Genomic DNA, 23,754 nt, shown 5'->3' on the forward strand with positions numbered 1-23,754 from the left:
ACCCCAGAGTTCCTGTGTCCATGTTTCGACAGGTCAGAGCCAAGTCCGATCCACAGTGGAGCCTCTGACCTGTTGAGGTATGGACACAGGACCTCTGGAGGTGTCGTGTGGTTTCTGTCATTGTGGCGCTGGTGGCGAATTCTTTGAGTCCTGTGGATTGTGAGGTGTGGTACCAGCATTTCCCGCGGATGTTCGATCAGCCAGGTCAATACCTTGAGCTCTTTGTCATGTTCCTAGGGCTACTTCTGAGCAGTTTATTTGGCCCAGGATCCATGGGATGTGCAAGTACCCCAGAGGTCCTGTGTCCATGTCTTGACTGGTAAAAGCCAAGTCCGATCCACAGTTGAGCCTCTGACCTGTCAAGACATGGACGCAGGACCTCTGGAGGTGTCTTGCGGATTGTGAGGTGTAGTACCAGCATTTCCCACAGATGCTCGATCGGCCAGGTCAATACCTTGAGCTCTTTGTCACGTTCCTGTGGCCACTTCTGAGCAGTTTTTTGGTGTGGCATGGCACATTGTCCTGCAGGGAGGAACCACTCCCATAGGGGAGTGCTGTTGCCATTGGCCGTGGTACGTGTCAAGTGGCATCCATGTGAATGCCAGGACCAAAGGTTTCCCATCAGAACATCACATTGTAACAAGATGGTCAATAGTTTTCACTTCACCTGTCCATGGTTTTTATGTTGTGGCTGGTCGGTGTATAATAGCATGGCATAGTCACAATATCTTTTAATTCCCAGCACTTTGCATGGTAATATAGAAATAATACAGTACATCAATTGCCTGGGTCAACTGATTGAAGCATTTCCTTGAATGTTTAGTTTATATATGTATTTATTTCTATCTCTTTGCTGTGTATTTACAGTAAGAACAACCAATAATTGAACCGTGAAAATATCTGAAAGGATTCAAAGTCACTCAAACAACTTAAAGACAAATATATTTTTTATATTTATTCAGGTTTAAATGATTAGTATTCAAAAAGAGAAGCATAAATGGTAAAAAAAAAGACAAGAATTTGTCCTTTTTGTGTTTTTGTTCTTTTTTTGTTAAATATTACACAAAATAAATAAATTCAAAGAAAAAAACATGATAGTGTTAGACTTGCTGTTGTGTTGGTACCTCTTGACTCTCTCTTCCTTTTCATTTCCTGCTTATCATGCCTTTTCTTCTCCTCTGTTCATCTTTCTATCAATACATCCTCTTCTAGTCTTTCTTTTCCTCTCACATATTTTTCATTTTCTTTCTTCCAAGTCAAGCGCTTCACATGTACACAAATCTAGAAATGTGAGTTACTAATCACATTTTGGCACAGAAGTAATTTCTTTTCATATTTTCTACTGTGCCAATGTACTTGATAACTTAAAACAGAAAATAATATATACATTGTATAGCAATATATCTTATTTCTTTCTTTAAAAATAGAAATGTCTTTATCAAACAGAGATAAAATGTCCATAGGTTTCCATTCTGTACCTCCTCAGTGCATCATTCAGATCTGATTCAGATCTGTCCAATGTAGCCATCGCTGTAACTCCAAAGAAAATGTCCGACACCCTGCGTTGTGCAGAGCTCTTTCATGGCTGATATGTCCAATCATCGTGGTTGTACCACAATGGGCAGGAAGTGAGTGGCAGTGTTTTTCCTCCGTGTCTTCTTCCCCCTCATTGGCTTTCCGTTGGCGTTCAGTCCCACAAACATGTGCTTCCTCTTGTTGCGCCACTCTGCTGAAGCGTAGGTGTTGTACTTGTTCTCCTCGATGCGTTCGATCAGACGGCAGTCCGGACCAAAGTCCCTCTGTAGGGGAGAGAAAAGATGTAAATGTCAGATGTTTAGACCTGAAACATTTGGTTGGTTGATACTATTTTCAGTTTTTGAATTTCAAGGTTTTCTTTGTCTTGTATTGCAGTAAACTGAATATCTTTGGGTTTGAACTGTTGGTTAAACAGAACAAACTATCTGATGGCATCTCTTTGGACTTTGGGAAATCATCATTTCTCACTATTTTAGGTAGTGGGTCAGTTAGTCAGAAAAAAAGACCCCTAATGATTTTGAGAGCAGATTCATACATGTAAAAATGGTTTGATTTCAGAACCTCAATGACGCTGCGAGAGTTTTTGGATTTCTCAGGCTCATATTTAACTACTCTGCAAATCAGAAGGCTGTTATACTGTACAGCTGGGGCTGCTTACTTGCTGTATGTTTTATTAACTCCCCATTTTAATGGAGCCTAGTTTTGACTTAATCATAATCTTCTCCTTATCCACATCTTGTTGTCAGTTCCTTCTCTTAAAGGAATACTTCACCCACAAAATGACCATTTGTATGCAGTTTTTTTCATGCCCTGTTACCTTGAGTTCTTGAATAACACTGTTTTCTTGCATGTCTCCGCAGAAAACGACATATTGATTTAATGACTGATTGGGGACCATGTTTGACACCCAAACTATATTGAAACTCTCACACAACTCATGCAGTATGATCCAAGTCTCATTTATCCAGTGATACTGTATGCTCAGTACTTCCAACACAAGCATTTTTGCTAAAACCTTACAATTTAAAACTGAACTGAAAATGAAAGCTATGTTCTCTCCACAGCCAGACTGCAATACTGTTTTTTTTCCAGTGGAAATGCACATGTTTGGAAAGTACTGAGCATACAACCAGATAGATGAGGCTTGGATTATACTGCGTGAGTTGTGTGAGAGTTTGTAAATGGGTGTTTTAACATATTTTTGCTGTTGTTAAATGTGGTACCCAATCAGTCAATAGATCAATAAGGTTGCTGTTTTCCATGGAGGCATGCAAGAAAAAGTTTTCTTTACAAATTCAGTGTAACAGAGCATAACTAACTAATACACAAATGGTCATTCTGTGGCTGAAGAATTCCTTTAATCTTTCAGTTTCGTTATTACTATGACATTTAGTTGTTACTAGAAGTTGTTCTTTGAGGCCTTGACTGAGCACAGCAACAACATGACTTATTACTACTTGTGACAACATAGACAAATGGTAAGCTGTTGCTTAAGAATATGCTGCACAGTCCCCCATGTAATCAAGGCCAATTTGTAAAACCGGGCATGAATTGTTTCAGAGGATGTTTGTGTGTCAGTGGACTGGGGGAGGGAGGGGAGATGTCTTAGGGCAGAGAGGTCAGCATGAGATGTGACGTCTTAAAGGTTCAGGCTCTGTGCCAGCAAAGAGCATCGTGACACGGTGTTTGTGGCTTACGTTACCGCAGTGACCACCCACTGGTAAATAAAGAGAAAATGATCTGAGAGAGTAACATTTGTCAGTTTACTGGAAGCTGCCCTTGCGCTTTAGGCTAACGTCGCTTAAACAGCCAGTTAACTGGATGCGGTTATTCACGAGCAAAAATGTACTCGCCAGGCACGCACACACACAGACACACATGCACAATATAACCCAGTCTCTCTCTCTGTATCTGGCCACAGCTGTTTAAATTGGTTCCAGAAGTAAAACTGAATGTTCCCAAAGCAAAATGAGAATATTTTACAGACACTGTGCAGCTATCATATGCTGGTGCTCTGTACGATCAACCAGTGTGTGTGTGTGTGTGTTTGAGTCTCTGTGTGTGTGTGTGTGTGTGTGTGTGCATGCTGGCTGCCTTTCAATTAAAATGATTGGAAAAGCAGATAAAAGATGATACTGTAATCTAAAGTGACATCAAATTATGGTAATGAATTATGAAAAATGATGGTTTCAGTATCATTTTATTGAGTTACTTACAGGACTGATCTTAAAATGTCAATCTCTACTTTTAATAGAAAAACTTATGGACGTGATTAATTTTGCAGAGACCACACAGTGGATTCATCATTCGTCCTTCTTCGTTGATTTTCTTTGAGAATTCTATACAAATTGAATCATGGTTTAACCTACAGGCAATCATAATCATTTGTGTCTCTTATGTGTATTAATCTGGGGATTAAATGAAACAATGATTTCATTTGATTACCGCCGGATAAAGAGGGTACTGTGTAAACCCATCAAGTGTAATCGAATGCCATGCTCTTCACCGCCGCGCTACTATGGCTTGTGTTGCACCGAGCAGAAGACGTCATGGGAATTCAGTTTCAGGCCATGCAACAGAATGCCTCTCTGTCTTTTTCTACCGTGTGTCATTTCATCTGTGGTGTGGCTCCCAGAGAGACACGCTGAAAGTTGGGTCTTTCAAAGTAAGCAAAAGAGGAAAAAAAAGAAAAAAAGGAGGGAGAGAATGAGATGAAGAAAAGGAGGGAGAAAGAGAGAAAACAGATGAAACAAGGGCTGCTCTCCCCAGAGGGACTGAAGCAGAATAGAGAAACTGAAGGATTGTGTTTCCTGTTTCTGAATGGAGCAGAGAGGAGAGGTAGGTAGCAGAGAGGAGAGCTCTCATTGACTAACTGTGGTTCCTATTTCTGGAATAGAGAGTCTTGCAGTCTTGTCCATTGTTTTTAAAAGGCATTCAAGAAAATTCAAAGCTGCAGGGTCACCAGTGTAGGGAGAGAGTCTCTTTTGCAAGACTTTGATACATTAAGATTGACACATGTTACTCAAAGTCACCAGTGAAGAGGAGATTTTGGATTATAAAGTAATAGATATCCTTCACTCAAAGGTGCAGATCATTGTGAAACAGCTACTCACCGCTCCGTATAGCTCTCCCTTCTTGCTGATTGCCAGGTAGTAGTTACTGCTGAGCCCCCTGATGGCCACGACTCCCACATCCACTGACTTGATCTCCAACATACCTGGTGCAGCGGGGACAGAGAGACAGAGATTTAAAAACTTTCTGCAGCTTGGTTCTTCAGATATTGTTGCATTGATGAAGACTGTGGTTTTCTTTTTGTCCTGCTGATTTTACATTCGTCTGATACCAGATATATTTTATCTATGGTGCTGAATAAGGTCACAACTAATGATAATTTCAGTATTAATGCCTGTGACATTCCAGCATGCATGGTGACCTCTTCTTATCGTTTGTTTTGTTGACATCAGTACAAAATACAGAGATAAGTGATATAAACCAGAGGAAAGCAAAAAAAAGGTCACTCTTTCGAAGCTGAAACCAACAAATATGTGTGTGTTTTTTTGCTTTATAAACCGTTTAAGTGATGAGTTGAATGTCAAATTTGATGTTGCATATTTTGACTAATCACATTGTTACCAAGAAAATATGAAAATGCACTTGAAAGATTATGAGAACATCACAAAAATAGGTATTTGACAGTATTAGCAGTAGTTTAAAGACATGGATCTTTCTTAATTATATTTTTGCAAAATATCTTAACCACACTGCAGGAGAAACCTGAATCATCTCAGTTTCTTTCGCACAAGTGAACCCCAGTCTTGTCTCCCCGTCTCTTTTTTCCCTCACTGTGTGACAGTCAGACCTCAGACCGGCCTCTTGCCCCCTGTTCATTTGGTGGTTAGCTCGCAGGCTGCGTGCCCTGGGACCGAGGTGCAAGCCAGGAAAAAACATTTCTCCGTCCTCTGTTTGTTTTTCTGACCAGGGGAGCTCAAGCGGGCAGGCAGGCGGGCGGGCACACGGACAGGACGGAGAGAGGCTCTCTGGCTGCCAATCTGGCAAGAGGTCAAGGCGTCCGTATCAGTTTTCAAGCCTGAACCAATTACTGGTTTAAGCTGCGGTCGCCGGCCCTTTCTTCTCTCATCCTAAAGCCAGTTACACCAAGCCATAAAACTATCAAGGGTTTGAGAGGATTAGCTAAAGGGGCCGTTAGGAAGTGGAGTATAGTTGCAGGAAAAGTCAGAAGGATGGAGTGAGAAATAGGGACAGTCTCTCCAGAGTGTCTCTAGAAGTCTGATATTGGCTATTTTTATGTGCACACAAATATTCCACTATTTTTCTGAATATGACAATATTCTAAATTTGATGTGGGTCTTGTGAACAACATATTCTGTTAAAGATATTCCAAATTAGGCCTTTTCCAATGAAACATTTTCCGATTAACACATGGGACATGCCGGTATTGTTCAGATTTTTGGAGCATTCTTTGGACATGTAGACAGTCCATTCAGAATATGCATCTCAGTTGGAGTTTTTACCACAGTTTGCAACACACAGCATCTTGCCTGTTGTCAGTTGGCTCTGTGCGTTGTCATGGATATGTCGTACACAGACCAGCAGTGTGCAAGGCTGTGGGGTAGAGATGCATACCCAAAAGAAAAGCCCATTCTGGTCGGAAGGAGCAACACACCTACTTTTAAACATTATAAAAGACTAGGACATAACAGGTTTCATCGCAACGCCAACCTTTTCAAGAAGTTGGTTGAAGGAATGAAAGAGGGACGCTGTGTTTGCACTTTGATGCAAAGAAGCAAATGGCACAAGCGGCTCCAGCCATTCCAGTATTCCATATTTTGACGTGATAAACAGCATGTTAGGGCACATCAATCAGTGTATGCATGGCTGCACGTTCATAGGAATTAGCGGAATATTCATTTCCGTTAGCCGTGTAAACAGCTCAGTAGGAATATTGTGTTTTTCAGAATGACAGTGAAACCCAGAGTATGTTTTGCCTGTAGATGTAGTCATTGTCATTCTTGAGATTTTAGCATGACAGATTTGGACAGCTTTCTGTTTGAGTAATGTGTTATTATAGACAACTTAATGCAAGAAAACAATCTGTAATTCTCTGAAGAGTGAATTGGCAGGATATACAGCAGTACGGTTACCATGAAAGACTTAAAACGGACACAGTCTCAAGCAAACATCCAGAATAATTACTGTTTTCATGTTTGATTTCTTTCTTTGTAGATTTTGCACATATTTTCACATGTTCCCCAACTTTGGCAGCAAGGCAGTAAAAGCAACTCCGGAAGAAAAAGTGACCAGTTGAAGCAAATAACACTAAATACAATGTGAGAGGAAGGGTTAAAGGTCAAGCAAATGTCTTTTTAAATCTCATATAAACCAGTCTTCTTTCCAGACGCCCCTTTCCTGCTCTCATTCCCTTGTTTCTCATCCTCAGACGGGGATTTGCAACATCCTGCAGCCCTGGTGGGATTTTTATGATAGTCAGAGAGATGAAGGGATGAAGGTTGAGGAGAGGTTGAAACTTCAGATGGAGACATCTGAGAGCATCTGCCCTCAAACGGCTGTGTTTAAGCCGTGGCTGTGTGTTTATGAGTCCTCATCTTTCTTTCTTTTTCTCTGCTGCTTTTACATCTATTGCTACTACACTGTGTCACTGACATCTCCCGTTGTCTATGGTTATTTGTCTTTGCTTTGGAATAGGAGCGAGAGACCGTTTTGCATTTGGAAGTGTGTAAAGATGGCATAAAAATTAATTTGATGTTTTGCATCTATGAAACATCTTCTTTTTTTTATTGTTTTTGGCCTTGTTTCTTTTATGTTAAAATCATTCCCTGGCCTAAATCCATCCCCACCGTTCCTTTATTTGGTCAGTAAGGGCTTGTTAAACCTCCTAAACTTCAAGTGGATTTTCAGAGCTCACAGTGCATCATGTTGGCTTGTTATGTTAAGTCCATTACTCACACTGACATGCACCACAACACAACACTTATCTATCAGGTTCAAAATGTTCCATCTCGCTGCAAACACAGCTGACATTTCTGAGCTGTGATCCGTCAGGAAAGGATCTGTCTGTGCTGCGCTAAAGGCTGGTCCACCTGTTCAAACCCTTTTCCCTCCTCCCGTTTGATGTGGTTTGTCGAAAAACCAAAGCGCAGGGCTCTTTTATGGCCCCTTTACCAGTTACCAGAAGCAGCCCGTCTGCCTGCGAGTTAAAAGGCCAGGCTGCAACAAAAGGCTTAGATTGCAACAACAGGGTTTATGGCGAGGAGGCAGAAAAAAACAGGACCTGCGCTTGTAACAGAGCCATTCATCAGGTTCTTGTGCACACAGATGTACATACACACATAAGGTGGAAGACCTGCATTGATCTTAAAACTTTACTTTTCTATTTAACATTCAACACTTAGCATTATTAGTGACTCAAGTCTGTTCATGTATTTTCCTCTTTTTTCCTCTTTTTTCTGAGAAGGGAAAGCTTGTTTTCTCCCTCCTGGTTCTTAATCATAAATTTATGTTTACAAGTGCAAAGGAAAAAATGTTTTATAACCCATCACTGAAAGCACAAACAGCACAGGGTTCAGTTAATATAAAAGGCATGGACATTTTCCGCTATCAACAGAAACTACCAAGGGCAAACACCTGTGTGTGTACAACTTTCATAGGGGTTTTTGCCAGGCAAACCCAAACCGTAACACTAACGGAGCTACAAGTACAAATAAACACAACCTGGCCTTCTAACAGTGAGAAACTGTTCATTAAGCACTTCATAAAGACCACCACCATGTTTAGAGGGTTTTGTAGCCAAAACTAAAATCCAATGTGACCCTGTGAAATCCATAATCCTGAATGGAAACCTGCCTTTGACACACAAAAGCAGACTGCAGATTGCTTGTGTCTTCAGTTAGTGATGTTAAATCCACATTTCATGGCTGGCTGTTGTTGATTTGTCGTCTGGTTCTCTTCGACCTTCTGACTTACATTCCTTTATTTCTGTTTATCAAAACTTGGTCGGACAACAGACACTACAATCACAAACTGAAAGTGTGTGCTATGTACAGCAGCAGCAGAGTCACAGCACAGAGTAGCAGGAGTCAGATTTCACTTCAAGTCATGATAGTAAGGAGAGTTAACCGACAAGATGATGGCTGAGGATGTGGTGTCAAAGTGAAAAGCAAAAGCACCTATATGGCAATATTCTATGCTAATAGGAAACCTGATAATGTTAATGAAGGAAAAGGAGTTGGTTACATCTCTTAGAGGTTGGAGGTGTGCAGCTCACTGGCTGCTACTTCTTGTTTCATGGCCCTCTGCATATTTCATTAAACAAATGTCGAAAATGACAGCTGTCTTTTTATGTAAATGCATTTAAATGAACAATAGAGGTAGTGCTAATCTCACTGACAAACACGTTGCATTTTCTGTGATTACTTCATAATGCAAGTCATGTTTTGCCACTTAAATGCTTTTAATGTGAAGCTGCAGCAGTGGGAAATGTTCAGTTTGTATTAGCAGTAACTTAATACAGCGCTCTACACTTGTAAAGTGTCTGGTTTAATGACTAACGCCGATTTCGTTATGAGTTTATTAACCTGTTGGAAATTTCATCACTGTGGCTTCCCTACTTCTGTCTTCATCATCATTCTCTTTAAAAGGCTTCATTACCATGTACTCTACTATGATCTTTCCTTTCTGTTAAACCTTTTAAGCTTTCGTCTCTCTTTTCTGAGTAAACCTCAGTGTTTAAATCTGACTGAGTGGACATAAAGCACAAATAGCTTCCCAACATACACTGCCATACTGTAACAGAGGGCTTCCTAGCATAGGAAGTCTAGTTTTGGCATGAATTGGGTGATATGATACGTGTTGTGATAAGGGGGGTTACGATTCAATATATTGCGATATATCGCGATACTGTAAGCAAGGTGATATATTGCAGTTGTTTTATAAATCCAACTGTGTGCCTTTTATGACTCTGCCTCTTTCATAGGCCTGTGTTCCCTTTGTTTAAGTAGTGGTATGTTGTCACGTTGGAGTGGAAAAGTCTGGCTTAAGATAGATTACAACTCTGCCACCTTTGCATATAAATTATTGACTAAAAAATTGATGGTGTTTTTGAGAATCAGTATCACAAAACATAACATTTCGGTACTCGAGTGTATCGACATTTTCTTACACCCCTGGTTTTAAGGAAAGTACTTTTGGGAGTAGTCTACAGTTATTTGTTTTGTAGCCCATTGATGAGGCTTTTAACTGTGGTTTGGCATGAAATTCACTTGACTCTCACTGAAATCTGTCTTCCTTTCTTTTCTTAAAGTATGGTTTTGGGTATTTCAAGGTTTTACAAGAGAGTAAACAAAGAAGAGATGACAGGAAATGAGGGAAGATGAAAGGGAGAATGAGAGGCAACAAAGTAGTTCTCAACTTAACCTTGAATATTGAAGTCAAGTAACAATATTTTTACTTAAGTGATATATTCTAGCGCCCTCTCTACCCCTGGAGGCTTGTCTTTATGTTACCATCTATTCAGTCAACTATACTTTAGTTGTTCGATGTGTTTAGTCAGTCAGGAAACTTTATGATGATACAATACTGTAAGAAGATTCAGAAGTTTCAAGTTGTAGATGATGATTTGCTGTGATACCATAGAAAGTAAAGTCAGAGGTAGCCTTCAGTTGCAAGTTAAGATGAATTAAACACTCATTGTTTCTTTTACTGCTCTTAACAGCGCCACTGTGCACATATGCATAACGCCATGCTCACAGATCCACACACAAATACAAATGGGATCACACACTCAAGGAACACACACATACGCAGACCTCCCGTCGACCCCCACTCGGCCCCCTTTAGAAACACGGTCAGTGAGACTCCTGCTGAACCTAAAGGTTAAGGGAGGTTATGAAAATGTTTCCACTGTTTATCCAGGGGCTTTTTTGAAGATTATACTGCGGTTGTTCACAATTTGACCTCGACGCGGTGACCAGCTGTGAGCGGGTCTACTGCGTGCCTGCAGCCCGGAGTGGTCTCGCTCTCCATTGTGAAATATTGTCACTCGCGGACTAGTTTGTGTCATGAACTCCCCTTAGCGAGGAGAATGGAAATGCTTTGGTTCTTTTATTCTGGGTCCAACACTCTGATATTTGGATGAACCTTTGACTTTCCTGTGTTTTTCCTGCAGCGACTAATTCTCTCGCACGCCTTTTTTAGATGTGAAATATAAGTGTGACGTCCAAAAACATTTTTATAAAGCAAAAGCCATTTTTGAAAGATTTAATATCTGATTTGCATCAGTTGAGGTCCAAACACCAAGATCATTTTTCTCTCCGAAACTATAGCAACAAAGTGACTGACGATGTCTCGTATTCATTGTGACATGAGTTTACATCCATGCAACCGCCAAAGACTCAAAAGAAAAGGGAATCTCAAGCCAGTAAAAAACAAAGATACAAAAGAAGAATAGAGGAACTCTGAAAATACAAAATAGACCACCAGGGTGATTAAATCAGATATCAGTTGCAAATATTGAACTATTCTGCTGTATTTGGTCCTATAGATACAAAAAACAAAGAGGAAAAGGCATGCGATGGAGTCGTCTTGGTGCACATCATCAAAGCGGTGGTTTTAACAGGATTAAACTGTTTCCTTTGTACAGTTTTTAATGTTTGGTTGAATATTTCCGGAGAAATGAGAGACAACAAACACTTCTCGGTTGTGCTTGGTGAGTGCCGGTGAAGAGATTGGGTTTGAGTGCTGTGTGTTATGTGTTTTGAGCAGCGTTGAGGTATTGGTTTAGACTGATGTGGTTGACAACAGTATCATCCTGCGCTAAGTGGCCACATCAAAGCCCGCCTGGCCGTAGGATTTGACCAAAGCTGAGAAAACAGAGGCCTGTTTCTTATTTTCAATAAGGCCATTTTTTTTTTACAAATAGTTTTTTTGGTAAACTGATTTGTTTTCAAAATTTGTTTTGCTCGTATTAAATTTCTGCGTTATAAATTAGATTAAGCAGATATTGTGTGCCCTTTTGTGCACTACACTGAATGGGTTTCTTCTCAAGTCTTTTTTCCATTAGTAGGATTGTTCTTTTTGACCTGCGCTCACTGTATTATTTAGCTTATTCTTGCCCCCATAATGGTTTTATTTCCTTCCCTAACAGGAACACTCACATCACTGTCTCTTGTTGTACAGAAATAGCCGAAACCGCATGCTGTTCTTCAAGCTGTATGTGATTTCAAAACTGGCCGGGGTACGGGAAGAAAAACAAACCCAGATTATTCCAAAAATCAAACAAAAGGGGATCACCTGAGCGAAAACCCTTTAGTTTAAAATACCAGAGGTCTAGCCAACAGATAGCGTTAAGTTTCCCGTCTGCGCTGCTCATCATTCCAGCACCGCATAATTTGATATCACTTTACCGGGCGCAGCAAGACCGCAGCGAGTTATGTCACACACATTTAAGAGCAGCTGGGAGGAAACCAAGAGAAATTCACAGTGATGTTAATGGTGATTTGATGGAGAGGAGGGGGAAAAAAAAAAAAGCATAACCACCTGAGATATTGTGATTCCTTTAACACAGTTGACTTTGTAACATGATAAAGTGCCAAAGCTGCCAGTTTCTGTCAAAACATTTCACGGGCCTGACACGGCAGGAGTTATGTTTTCAGGCAAAGTGCTGTGACGGTCGTCTGCATTTCACACATTTTTCATTTACAGTTCAGCTGCCAGTGAGATGTTGCCCAACTGTTGTGGTCGGAGTTGTTGGCGTTGGACTGTGAGCTTTAGAAATCTTGTTATTGTACACCACAGATATAATGCACCGACATGCACAAATATTATTCAGTTTGTCACATGTGTCTTTCTGTCTCTGTGTCATTCTTACTTCCTTTGTCTTTCCTCACACATGCATTCATGTTCGCACACATACAGTACACACACACACACACGCACACACATACAGGGTAATTAGCTGGCATTCCTGGCTGCTCTGTTCAAACGGCCAGGCTGTCCAGATGCCTCTCTGGACTCAGCTCTAAGCTCTCAGCTCTACCTTTGATGACTCCATTAAGAGCCTCACTTTCATGCAGTGTGTGTGTGTGTGTGTAACAGGGTTAGGGGTGAGTGAGAGAGTATGGAGGAGCAGGAGCATGAGGTGTGTGTGTGTATATGGTGGGGGGCTTTTCCTACAGCACATGGTGTCTATATGGCAGCAGCAGCAGCCCTGGATGTTATCTGTCACAGGTGCTATTCTTCACCTCCCGCTGCTTTACTGGCCATGAATTCTGCCTGTTCACAATGCACCAGGCCAACACCAAAATGACACTTTGGGTATTAGACTTCAAATGCATTTTTCAGCGTAGTTACTGAAGCATACTATAATGCCATACCAGTTTTCTAAAAGAAGTTTGTAAAAGACTTGGGTTGCAACTAACCATTATTTCCACTGTTGTTTAATCTAACAACAATTTAAACAACTATTTTCTTGATCAATTAGTCGTTCTAGCCATTGCAAATCCCTAGAGCTGATGATTAAGTTTTAAATGTGTCCTAAGGACAGTCCAAAACTTAAATATATTCAAAGTACAGTTATATAAAACAGATGAAAGCAGTAAATCTTTGTCAGAGAACTAAAGAAAGTTTGGCACTTGAATTTAAAAATGTCTAAAAGAATATCAAAATAGTTTCTGGTTCATTTCGACGTCCAATCAGTTAATCTGCAGATGGTTATAGATCTAAAACAGACTCGATTGTTTTAATGTTTTCTGGAATATTAAAGGTAAACTACACAGTCAGTAACTGTTCTGTCTCACCAGCAAAAGTGAAAGCCAAAGCCAAACTTAAATTTACTCTTGTTTTGTGTTTCACCGCACTATATTTAATTTTTCTTCCCAGTACTGTGTCTCTTGAATGCCTGCTGCTTACAGTCTGCCACCTGTTTGCTACCTTTTTATAAATCCCAGACCTCACCTGAGCACTGTGGGGGTACACGCCCATAAAAGTCCTGAACACAGGAAGTAAGAAAATACAGTCAGAGGGCAGAGTCTCTGCAGAGAAATACATCGCCACACAAGTTTATATGAGTCAGAAAGTTGTTCAGTTTCTTGCTACAAGAGGTCACTGTTCAGCCTGGTTTAAAGAATAAAGGGTCATCTCATGGACAGATGAAGCAGCTTAATTACACGTACATACTAAAAACATTTTTCATAATCTGAGTTTCGTTTTACATAGACGTTTCTTCCTTTCTTCACTATGAAATCCTCTCTGGAACAACGCAGTGCTGGCTCCAACTGTGCTGACATTACACAACGTTATGACATTAAGCCGCGGAGAAAAGTGTCTGGCTGACACGGCGAATACTGCAATTTCTGGTTCTTAACTGTAAATGATGCGGACAACTTTCCCATCATTGTTTAATCCAAAGTGAATATTACTGTGATCCTGCTTTGTAGCTCGTTGCCAAATGTAATGATTTGTTATTTAGACAACAACAAACTGTTGGATCATTGTTAGGACAGCACTGAGACGAGCCAGAAACGGAGCCGAATGTGCAACATGTTTGCGTCCGTACAGCAGATGCCTCTCTGTATTGATAATACGACCTCTTGTAGAGAACATGACTAAGGATCTGACGTATCCAGAACTTCCAGTTAACTTCCAGATAAGGGTATTTGTGAAGTACGTTTGCTCATTTAGTAGATTTGTGTACCACGTATGAAGTACATGGAAATGATGATTCACACTAAATCTTGATGGTTGTTTAGAAATCTGGTTGATTACTGAAACTAGTCGTAAGTCAGAGAATCTTCCCCTGTTCCTTCCTCTTTCTCGTCCTCTCTCAAGGATATTTATGATTGTACTCTGCAAGAATCCTCCACATAACATAAACAATGAAAAAGGCCGTCCATCAAAACAAAGATGTCCAACTTAAGATTCTTTGTGGATAGTAATCGACTCTTGATGTTTGGAGCCATTTTCTCTTCAGAGAGCCGAAGCAGCGGAGGATCTTACAGAAACATGATTTGCTGCTGAAAGACTTTTGTTTAAGGTGGTGCCTGACTGCTGGGGTTTGTGGCAGGGCCGCCTCGGTCTGCCTACAGAAATCTGGCTCTTATTTCAGCCTTGTTGTAGCTGACACATTAATGGACAGAGGAGTGAATTGATGGGAAAATATATCAAGCAGCGATGATAGGAAATATGTAAACAGTGATGGAAAAATGAGACGGATCCTGTCATTGTCCTCGGCGACTCTTGGCAAAAACACTGAGCTTTCAAAAGGATAATGACTGCACTTCAACAATGCAGAAATATCTTAACCAGCATCTTGATGGGAACGTTTTATTAACTGCGAGGAGTTTTTCTGATCATTGTCAGCACTGCATGTTTCTCCCAGACACATCCAAAGCATGAACACACACGTGCTCCGTAAATTACTCTGCTCAGGCAGTTATGGGGTCAAAGGGCTGCATACATCTGGACCTCTGGACCTTCACATTCACCCCCGTGTGGGAGATGGAAAATAGTGCTGACAAAGGTTGGGAGGGAGACATGAGAAGTTAAAAAGGTGTTTTTACTTATCTTGCCTCGGCCATGAATTGGAAACTTTTTTGTTCTCAAATAATTTTAATATTTATCATAGTTTTGCAAAAAAAAAAAAAAAATTATATGAAGATATTGCATTTAACTGCTACATTTTAGTCACTCAATTCTAATCAAATTTGGAAGTAAAAAACAGGCATTGTTTTTACAAATGAGCGCTGACAGCTGCCTTTTTATTACTACACAACAACACACTGAGCTGTTGCAGGCATGCGGAGATGAAATTGCCAAACAGCGATGAGCGCTGCACATCTTGCTGGGGCCAGAGAACTTCTTGCGTAACGGCTCAGATAGGAGCCTTTGGAAGTTTCCAAAGTGTCAGACTATGTCTAATATTTTTTAAAAGACAGCAAGTTGTAAATTAAAGCAGTAAATTTCACAGCCTCTGTTTCACAGTGTGACCTGCACATTTCAGTGAAAGAAGTCTCGCATTTGTAGGTATTTGACTGACTTCTGGGACTCTGAGTTTTGTCCCAGGCTGAACGTTTCAGCCTCGAAGCATTAAAAGTGATACGTAATAATTTGTGTGAGGTGCCGTTACACCTCTAGTAAATGCCAGTAAACCGCCTATTAATCTTTCTCCAAAGTCTACAACAGTGTTATCAATGCTTTGGTTTGGTTTCAGTATAGAAAAGTAGCATAGCTCTTATGTAACAAAAGAAATCTATATTATGTAATGTTTCTGCAGGACACTGACAGTGTTTGTCTCTGTAGATTCCAGTAGGAGGAGTCATGAACCAAAAGTAGCATATGAAAATGAACTAATGATTGGTTTGTCCATACAAGCAGAGTGTAGCTCATAAGATGTTATAAGGTGAAGCCATAAGCAGAATGAATGTTAGTATAGCTGGAGGATCAGAGATGTGTGTTCAGGTAGTATATGTTTATGTTTTCAGAGTACAGCTGAATGTAATTGTTGATGTTAAACTTGGCTCCGGCGGCTTTAAGAGTACTTGATGATGGTTTCAGTATTTCCTGAACAAGCTTGCGCGGCGACGTTTGCGCACCACTTTTATTTACGGCCGTTGGACAGAAGAGTCCATGAAGATGTCAGAGTTACTTTGAATGAAAGGCAACGCTGACACTAACCTCTGGTGCATCCAGTGCCTCCTCATAACTCTCTTTTATGGGCCACACTGTTACCTTTTCCCAGGAGAACCCTAAACACGCTCATCACGCAGAGAGCAGGGAGAAGCAGGGAGAGCAAGGCAGCAAAAAGAAGACACACGGAAACTGAAAAAAAGGGGAAAAGGCTGGGACGGGTTTCAAGATGTTCAGGAAGGACTTGCTACATTTTTGTGCTGCGTTAACCTTGCTGAGTCATTGGAGGTTTGTGGATACAGAGGGGAGAGATGAAGAAGTGGTTGTGGTTTTGAAGACCTTATTCAAACGTTCCTGAAACACAAATTTACATTCCACATGTTTTAAAAGAGAAAGAGACTGATTACAGCATTTTTTGGGGGGTGCATTTTGCTTTTTGTAATCAGGAGTGTAACTGCAAACATTTCCATCTCCTAATCCCAATAGTCAAATGTTCTGAAAACAATTTGAAAAATCTGTCAATGCAGTGAAATCTTTGTAACACTTCCAATACAAATCTACTTTTAACATGACTTTTTGGAATCAAGCGTCATTTTCCTTCATTCTAGTGCTGTGATCAGCCGTATATTTTGTCTGGTTTAAGATACTGACATGCTCAGTCACCTCTTCAATTATATGAGGAAAACAAAACTTCTTAGACTCAAAACAGACAGTTGTCCAATGTTTTCTCCAGTAGAATATATAATTGGAAATAGACATTTTTTTTTAGTTTTGCAGACAGAATGTGAAGTTTGCATCCTCCAGCTACATCACATAACTAGCAGTGGCAGAGTAACAGAACAGGTCTTTGTCCTACTGTACCTTGTCCTGTGTACAAACATTGGTGTGTATACCTTTTAAAAATTACATGCACCAAAAGTTTTCTTTCGCACTATTTGGTGTGTTTGTCCTTCTTTCACGGCACTTGGCGGGATCCAACGGACATTTCAAGTCACCGAAGGAAAACATTTAGTAATTTAGTTTAAAAATGAGCATTTTCAATGTGTTAGTGTCATTTGAGATGACTTTTCCCTTTACAGTAATGTGCAGTGAAACTACTATAAATCTTTTATGGTCACAGGAATATTTTGAGCTTCTCAGCAAATCTAATATTTGGACTTCACATTTGTTGGCGTCACATATTCAAGAGGACTTGTTTACTACGATTTGTAATAAATTATTTGAAAGTCTTTCTTTGTCCTTTTAGGCTCCTCCAAGTACCGTTACCATAACAGCAGGAATAGATGTGCATCAAAATTATGGTTGTGGCGGCGGTTGGCTTGACCATAGTGTTTTATGGTGCTGTTGCTGCTCTGACTTGTCTGCTTGTGAGCTGTCAGCGTCGTCTTTTTGCCCTGCAGAGTTATCAGTTGTGAATTCGTTTTTCACTGCATGAGAAACTAGACGTGTAGCATGTGAGAAGTGTCAGTTAAGTGGGCATCAAGGTCCATGCGTGACAGTTGGCACGCATGGACCTTGATGTTCTTTAACATGTCACGTGCACCGGTGCATGTAGAGCTGAAGATTACGTGCACAGCTCAGATTTTACGTGCACTACTGCGCATGTGCATGTGGTATTTAGAGCCCTGCAAAAGCAATGCACTATGTGTAGCGCTGACCTTTGCGTTGACAAAGCTTCCTGACTTGGGTCAATAGGTATAGGTCAATCCAGAGGGGGCAGACCTGTGTAATTAGCCTGGACATGGAAAAGCTGCACTAAATCAGAATAATGTCCCGAGTGTTAGGCTCGCCATAAATCGTGCTGTGCTCGATTCATTCATGTCAGTGAGTAATGTGTCTGCTGTGATTAATGTTAACAATAAGTATGTGTGTCAGCTTTTACAATCCGGGTGGCCACAGTGAGAATCAAAGCTCCAACTGTGGTCAGGTTGGCACCATCCAATACTAATTGAGCTACGCACGACCACAAGTCTGTGGTCCAACTGCAAACACATGTCCATTTGTTTCATTGCTTTATTCGTTTGTTTGTAAACAAGATGTGACAGTCCGTGGACGACAGCGAGGGAAGAGAACAAGGACAGTTTTGTTGCTTACGGTCAGGGGCAGGATCAATGCTAATCACATGACGGCCCGACAGGATTTCCATACTCAGATTGAGAGCACCTTACTTTGAAGGCCTGGTGAGGCGAGATGGATAGATGGGCATTGATCACATGACCACAAATAGACAAACACTGACATGCTCCAGTGAGAACACATTCACAATACAGGCCCTAAACCCTGAATGATGTACTGCCCTCAGCTTTGACAACATGATTAGAAAGGCTCAGCTCTGGAGGAGAGCCTCGACCCCGGAGCTGGGGCTGAAACTTCTTCATAACCTCTGACACCATCTAATGACGCTCATTTGCAATATGACCTCCTGAACATTACCAGACTACTAGACCATGATAACCACACTAACAACTGCCTCCTCACTGGTTTTTAATTTGACGCTTTCCTAAAGGAGTAGTAGATCAAAGAACTTAAGGATGTGCAACACCTGAGTTCGCTCTGACACATTGAAGCCATTTAAGTACACTGTGTTATACTGGTATAATATGATGTGCCTGTTATAAGTCGAGGATTTCTGCATTATCTTTAAAGAGCCATGTGTTTTTAATGAGCACATAAAGGCCAGAAACACGCATCAAAGACCTAATTTGTCCAAAAGTCTGTGTACAGCTTTGTTTTGGTTCTATCAGCTCTGAAACTGTACAGTATAAGTGAGCAATGTTGTAATGTTCAGCATATAAATATAAGCAAACGTTTATTGAAACTTCTGAGCGGGAATGGTCACGCGAAAAAACATCATCTCTAGTATGTCAAATACCACATCCATGTTCTCTGTTAGAGGAGAATTAAATTATGTTCTGTTTGGTTTAGTTTGAAGGGTACAATTTGTTCTCTGCTGATTTTAGAGCACATGCAAAATAGCAGGAGGTGGCGCATGAGGGTACAAACTGCTGTATATGCAAGCTTGTGCACAGATTCAAATACCGTGCACCCAAATATATAGAAGGATGGTGTGCAGACACATGCATTGGTTAATATTTATTACATCACAGCCACAAAATTTCCACCTATCTTCTTTTAATCTGGAACTCAACCTACTAAATATCCTGCCAAGACAAAATATGACCTGATAGATTTGGCCTCCATAGCCAAGTCCTCACATTCAAGATTTTCCTTTCCCCTCTAGAAAGTTCTTACCTACTTCCCACCACAATCAAGTGGCAAGAGCTGTTGAAATTGATGGATTGTGCTTCTAATGCCATGACCTGATGCCATTATAGTTAGTGACACGTTGCACCCTAATGGTTGAGCTCTTTATGTGCATGTGCGTGTAAAAGTGTATGTGTGTGTGCACATGTGCATGTGTGTGTCAGAGAGGACTGCAGGCGAGGGGAGGGAGGAAGAGACGCTAATTGAAATTCCTTCAGCCATGTCTGGCAGAGCCTTGGTGTCTGAGTGGCACACACACACACACACGCACACATGCACACACATATTCACACTGGCCCTGGCCCTAATAAAAGTGGGCTTTGCCATATGGAGGCCATGTGCAAGACTGGCCTCTCTGTGCTCGAGTGTGTGTGCGCTCTTAGCAGGAGAGGCTTGTACAGCACCACAGACCCACAGACAGATGCATACAAACCTACGACATGTGTACGAAGTTGTGCAAGTGATAAAGATCCATTTATGAAGATTAGATTCCCAGACTTACACACACTTGACATGCCGTGGCAGATTCAAACGCATACAGCAATGCAGCGAGGGGGCCTGTTGTATAATCTTAAAGAAATTAGCTGGTGTTTTGGACGTCGCCCATCTCATTCAGCAAGCTGGCAGGGGAACTCTGTGCAGGTAAATGTGGGAGTAATGTTCTGTTCTCCCTCAATAACTACTGTCAATGTGCCCTCAGGCCATGCAGCTATTCTGAGCTGCGCAGAGAGCAAAAAAAACCTGTGGCAGTCCTGGAGAACTTCCAGATGTGTTTAACGAGAAGATAACGTTGTGGACTACAGAATGATAACAGCTGATTTTCTGTTCTGGATCAGTTATAAATGATTATGATGACCTTTACAAGTCGTTAAAAGTGTATTTCTTAGTGTAGAGATGAGATGTTCTGTTGCCATCAAATAGCTGTTGTGATGCAGTTTGGTTTTTAAGTAACTCAAAGCAAAGCAAACTTGTTACAGTAGTTGTTAGTGCACATTTTTCCTACAAGAGATTCCACAAAATGCATGCACTTTGCATTCATCATGCACTCATGCTCCTTCCTCCCTCAAATCCAACAGTTAAGGTATCTCAAGGTGCTTTAAAGGTACCAGTGGAGTTTCTCAGTGCCCCACAGTGGAGCACTACGAGCTGGGAGTCTTCCCAGCGTGAAAGAGTGTAACTGTGTGAATGTGAGTGGTGCTGACAAAAGAGCATGTGTGCTCTGTGACCCTTCTCAGGATAAATAAAGGTTAAAATCATATTTCACAGCCCTCAAAATGCGCGACCAGAAAAAGGAGCAAGAATGGTATGGTTACTACTTTACATCTGAGTCTGAATAACCTCATACTTAGCATATGCCCACCACTATTATAGCTGCAGCACAATAGCAGTGAGGAGTAAGTGGACTTGTCATTCTCCCCAGGGGTTTAGTAATAGCTGTGTTTTAGATATTTCCTCAAAGACGAAGAACTTTCTCTGGGCAATTTCTAATTGGTTCCAGTGGATCATCTCTCTTTTTTATCTTCCTGGCTTACTCATTTTGTTTTTTCCTCCCCTCTCCCGCTGTCATGCTCCCCCCTTTTCTAACTCTCTGTAGTCTGGCCCTACCTCTGCACATGGTGAGAGGGCTGCAAAGCACGCAGCTCTGTTATTTGTTCTTTTGCCCAGTCACCTGTCTTAATGTGCACGGTTGCCCAGGGTGGAAAACCAGAAACATGTCTCTCTACAGATAAACACACGAGACACAGTGGGAGAAAACCAGTCCATAATTTGCTGCAGTGTTCTCTTTGGTGGTTACGGGCATAAAAATGTTGTTTCATAGCAAACTTCATAATGTGGACTTCCCTTTGCGCTCTTCTGTCAGTTTTTAGTGCAAGTAAAAAGTCTAAAGAGGAAATTAAATCACTCAACATCTAGTAAGAGCTTAAAAAAATTCCCAGATGACCCTCAAATTCCCACAATCGATTTTCATGCGTAAAACCAGCTTAAAATATAAGGAACCAATGATAGACATAATTTTTCAGTGGACTTACTGTATGGATCGTCCTCGCTTTTGGTGCCATTAACTTTTCCTTTCTTGTCAATGCGAAGGAAGAATTTCTGGTAGGAGAACAGTTTCCTCCGCCGCACATCTCCTTGCAGATGGTTGTAGCTGCTCCGCACATGGCGCCCGACAACCGTCGCGGAGGACGAAGACACATTGGTCGCCCGTGGCAACCTCGCAGAGGATGCGTGCAGCGGTGCGGGCGATGAGGAGGGCGGCGGGCGTGAGATGAAGGCGTGAGGAGGAGTCCCACGCGGTGCATTGTGGTCCCCTTCAGAGTCTGACGGTGTGGTGGACAGGGGTGAGGACGAGGAGGGTCCGAGCAGGAGAAGCAGGAGGAGGAAGGTGAAGGAGAGGAACAGTGAAGGAGGTCTGTAGCAGGGGCAGGTGGAGAACCAGGCGACCGGTGCACCTTGTGTCACTGTCCATCTACACATGGTAGTGGAGCTGGGAGAGCTGTGGATGTGCTCAGGGGCTGGGGCATGCTGAGCTGGGTGCAGGGAGAGGGAACGAGAGTGGGAGAAACTCCCCCTGACCGACCGACTGCACCTCCTCTGTCTGGGGACCCACAACCTCACTGGGACTGTAGGTGCTGAAACCTGTGGAATGGCTGGCTGCGGTAGATGTGATGCAGCGTTATCGGTAATATTGGTGGTGATGGTGATGCAGCCGCTGTCGGTGGTGAAGCCTGCAGTGTTGTGGCTGACTCTGCTGTTGTCCCCGGTGCTGTTTATTCCTCACAAACGCCGCAGGAATGCGTCAACATCCATAACTCAGATCACCTCGCAATGGGAGCAACTGGGGGTTCGTCTTTAAAGACCTCTCACAACCTCCTCCGTCTCCTCCCAGAACTGCCGCTCTTTGCTCCTGATTGCTCACACACACGCGCTCACACACACTCAAAATCCCTTTTAAAAGTTTGAATAGACACCTACTCTCTCACATCCAAAGACAAACACACACAGTTCATTCATATACACTGCTAAAAATCTACTCCACACACATGTCCCAAACCATTGATCTTCTCCAGTCCAGGGAGGTGGATCACAGGAAGGCGGAGGAGGCCTGGATAAAAGATGCCAAACTGCTCAGAACAAATTGAATAAATAAAAACAGGAAGTCAAAACAATGATTTATGCTGCTTCTCATAAAATGTCCCGAGAAATCCACGCAAGGCAGGCCACACACAACAAAAAGAGTCACAGAATCCAGGCTTTCTTCTCTTCTTTTCTCTCTTTGTTTCTCTTGGTTTGTTGGAGCTGGTTTGAAGTTACTTGAGTGTGTAACTGAGCCCCGGCAGATCTCGTCTTTCTCCCCTCTCTTGTCGCAAGTCTTGTCAGTGAGCTGAGCTCCCTATCTCTCCTCTGTCCTCTCGGAGTCTGAGCGCTGGAGCAGTGCGTTGCCTCTCTTCTTTCCTCCTGTGTGTGGCTCCCTCTCCTTTGGCCCCCTCCCTCTTTCCTTTGCCTCTCCCTCTCTCCTATCTCTATCAGCGGTGCGCTCTCTGGTTATCTGGAGTTTCTCTGAGGTGACTGAATCTTGTCTTTCCTTTCACCTTATTTTTCTGCTGCAGTTCCCCAGATGTCATCTCTTAGTGTAATTGGATGTCTATGAAAACCACTTGGCTTTGAAGAGCTGTGTGCGTTTATGTGTGCGTGCATGTGTCTGCACATGTACGTGTGTGTGTTTGTGTGTGTGTGTACAGGGGGGGGGATCTGTCCCACCCCGTTTTCTCTTTCCCTCCCTCTCCCTCCTTTCTCTGTCTCCTCCCCTTCCCAGACAAAACCCCACCAGTTGAGCAGAGCAGGTCCGACAGAAAACCCTTCTTCATATCTCTCTCCTTTTGCTCTCAGCTCCATCGTTCTAACATTTCTGTCTTCCCAATTATTGCTGTGTATTGTTTGAAATTTTTCAATACTAGTGCTGATACGATATCTGAGTTTTGGTACATACAGTCCCAAATTGCTGTGTTTCCATACAAAACTTTTTTTTATTTTCATTTAACAAATAAATCCAAAGCTCTGAAATGTTAAATGTGCATCACAAGAATGTTGCTTTAATACAGTCGTCTAAAACTGGCAAAATTTTATTTAAAACCAGGCACAAACTGAAGAAGATAATGACTGTGATCCATTCAGTGACACCTTTGGACAGTTTTGAATTCTCTAGGTTAGTTTAGGACTAGGACTGCAACTAACAATTATTTTCATTGTTGATTAATCTCAATTCTCAATGAATCAATTGGCTGTTTGGTCTAT

At 41.7% G+C, this 23,754-nt stretch overlaps 1 protein-coding gene across 1 annotated transcript; it reads right to left on the bottom strand.

Moving 5' to 3' along the window:
- Positions 1–927: 927 nt before the first annotated feature.
- Positions 928–23,355, bottom strand: LOC126395977 (fibroblast growth factor 5-like). Its single transcript, XM_050053779.1, has 4 exons — positions 23,288–23,355; positions 21,489–22,225; positions 4,650–4,753; positions 928–1,799 (listed from the first exon to the last, which is right to left on the bottom strand). The coding sequence occupies exons 1-4, from the start codon at positions 23,353–23,355 to the stop codon at positions 1,599–1,601; spliced, it is 1,110 nt and encodes a 369-aa protein (XP_049909736.1). The 3' UTR covers positions 928–1,598.
- Between the last annotated feature and the right edge of the window lie 399 nt (positions 23,356–23,754).

Source organism: Epinephelus moara, chromosome 9 (genome assembly GCF_006386435.1).
Source record: "Epinephelus moara isolate mb chromosome 9, YSFRI_EMoa_1.0, whole genome shotgun sequence".
Taxonomy (NCBI): domain Eukaryota; kingdom Metazoa; phylum Chordata; class Actinopteri; order Perciformes; family Serranidae; genus Epinephelus; species Epinephelus moara.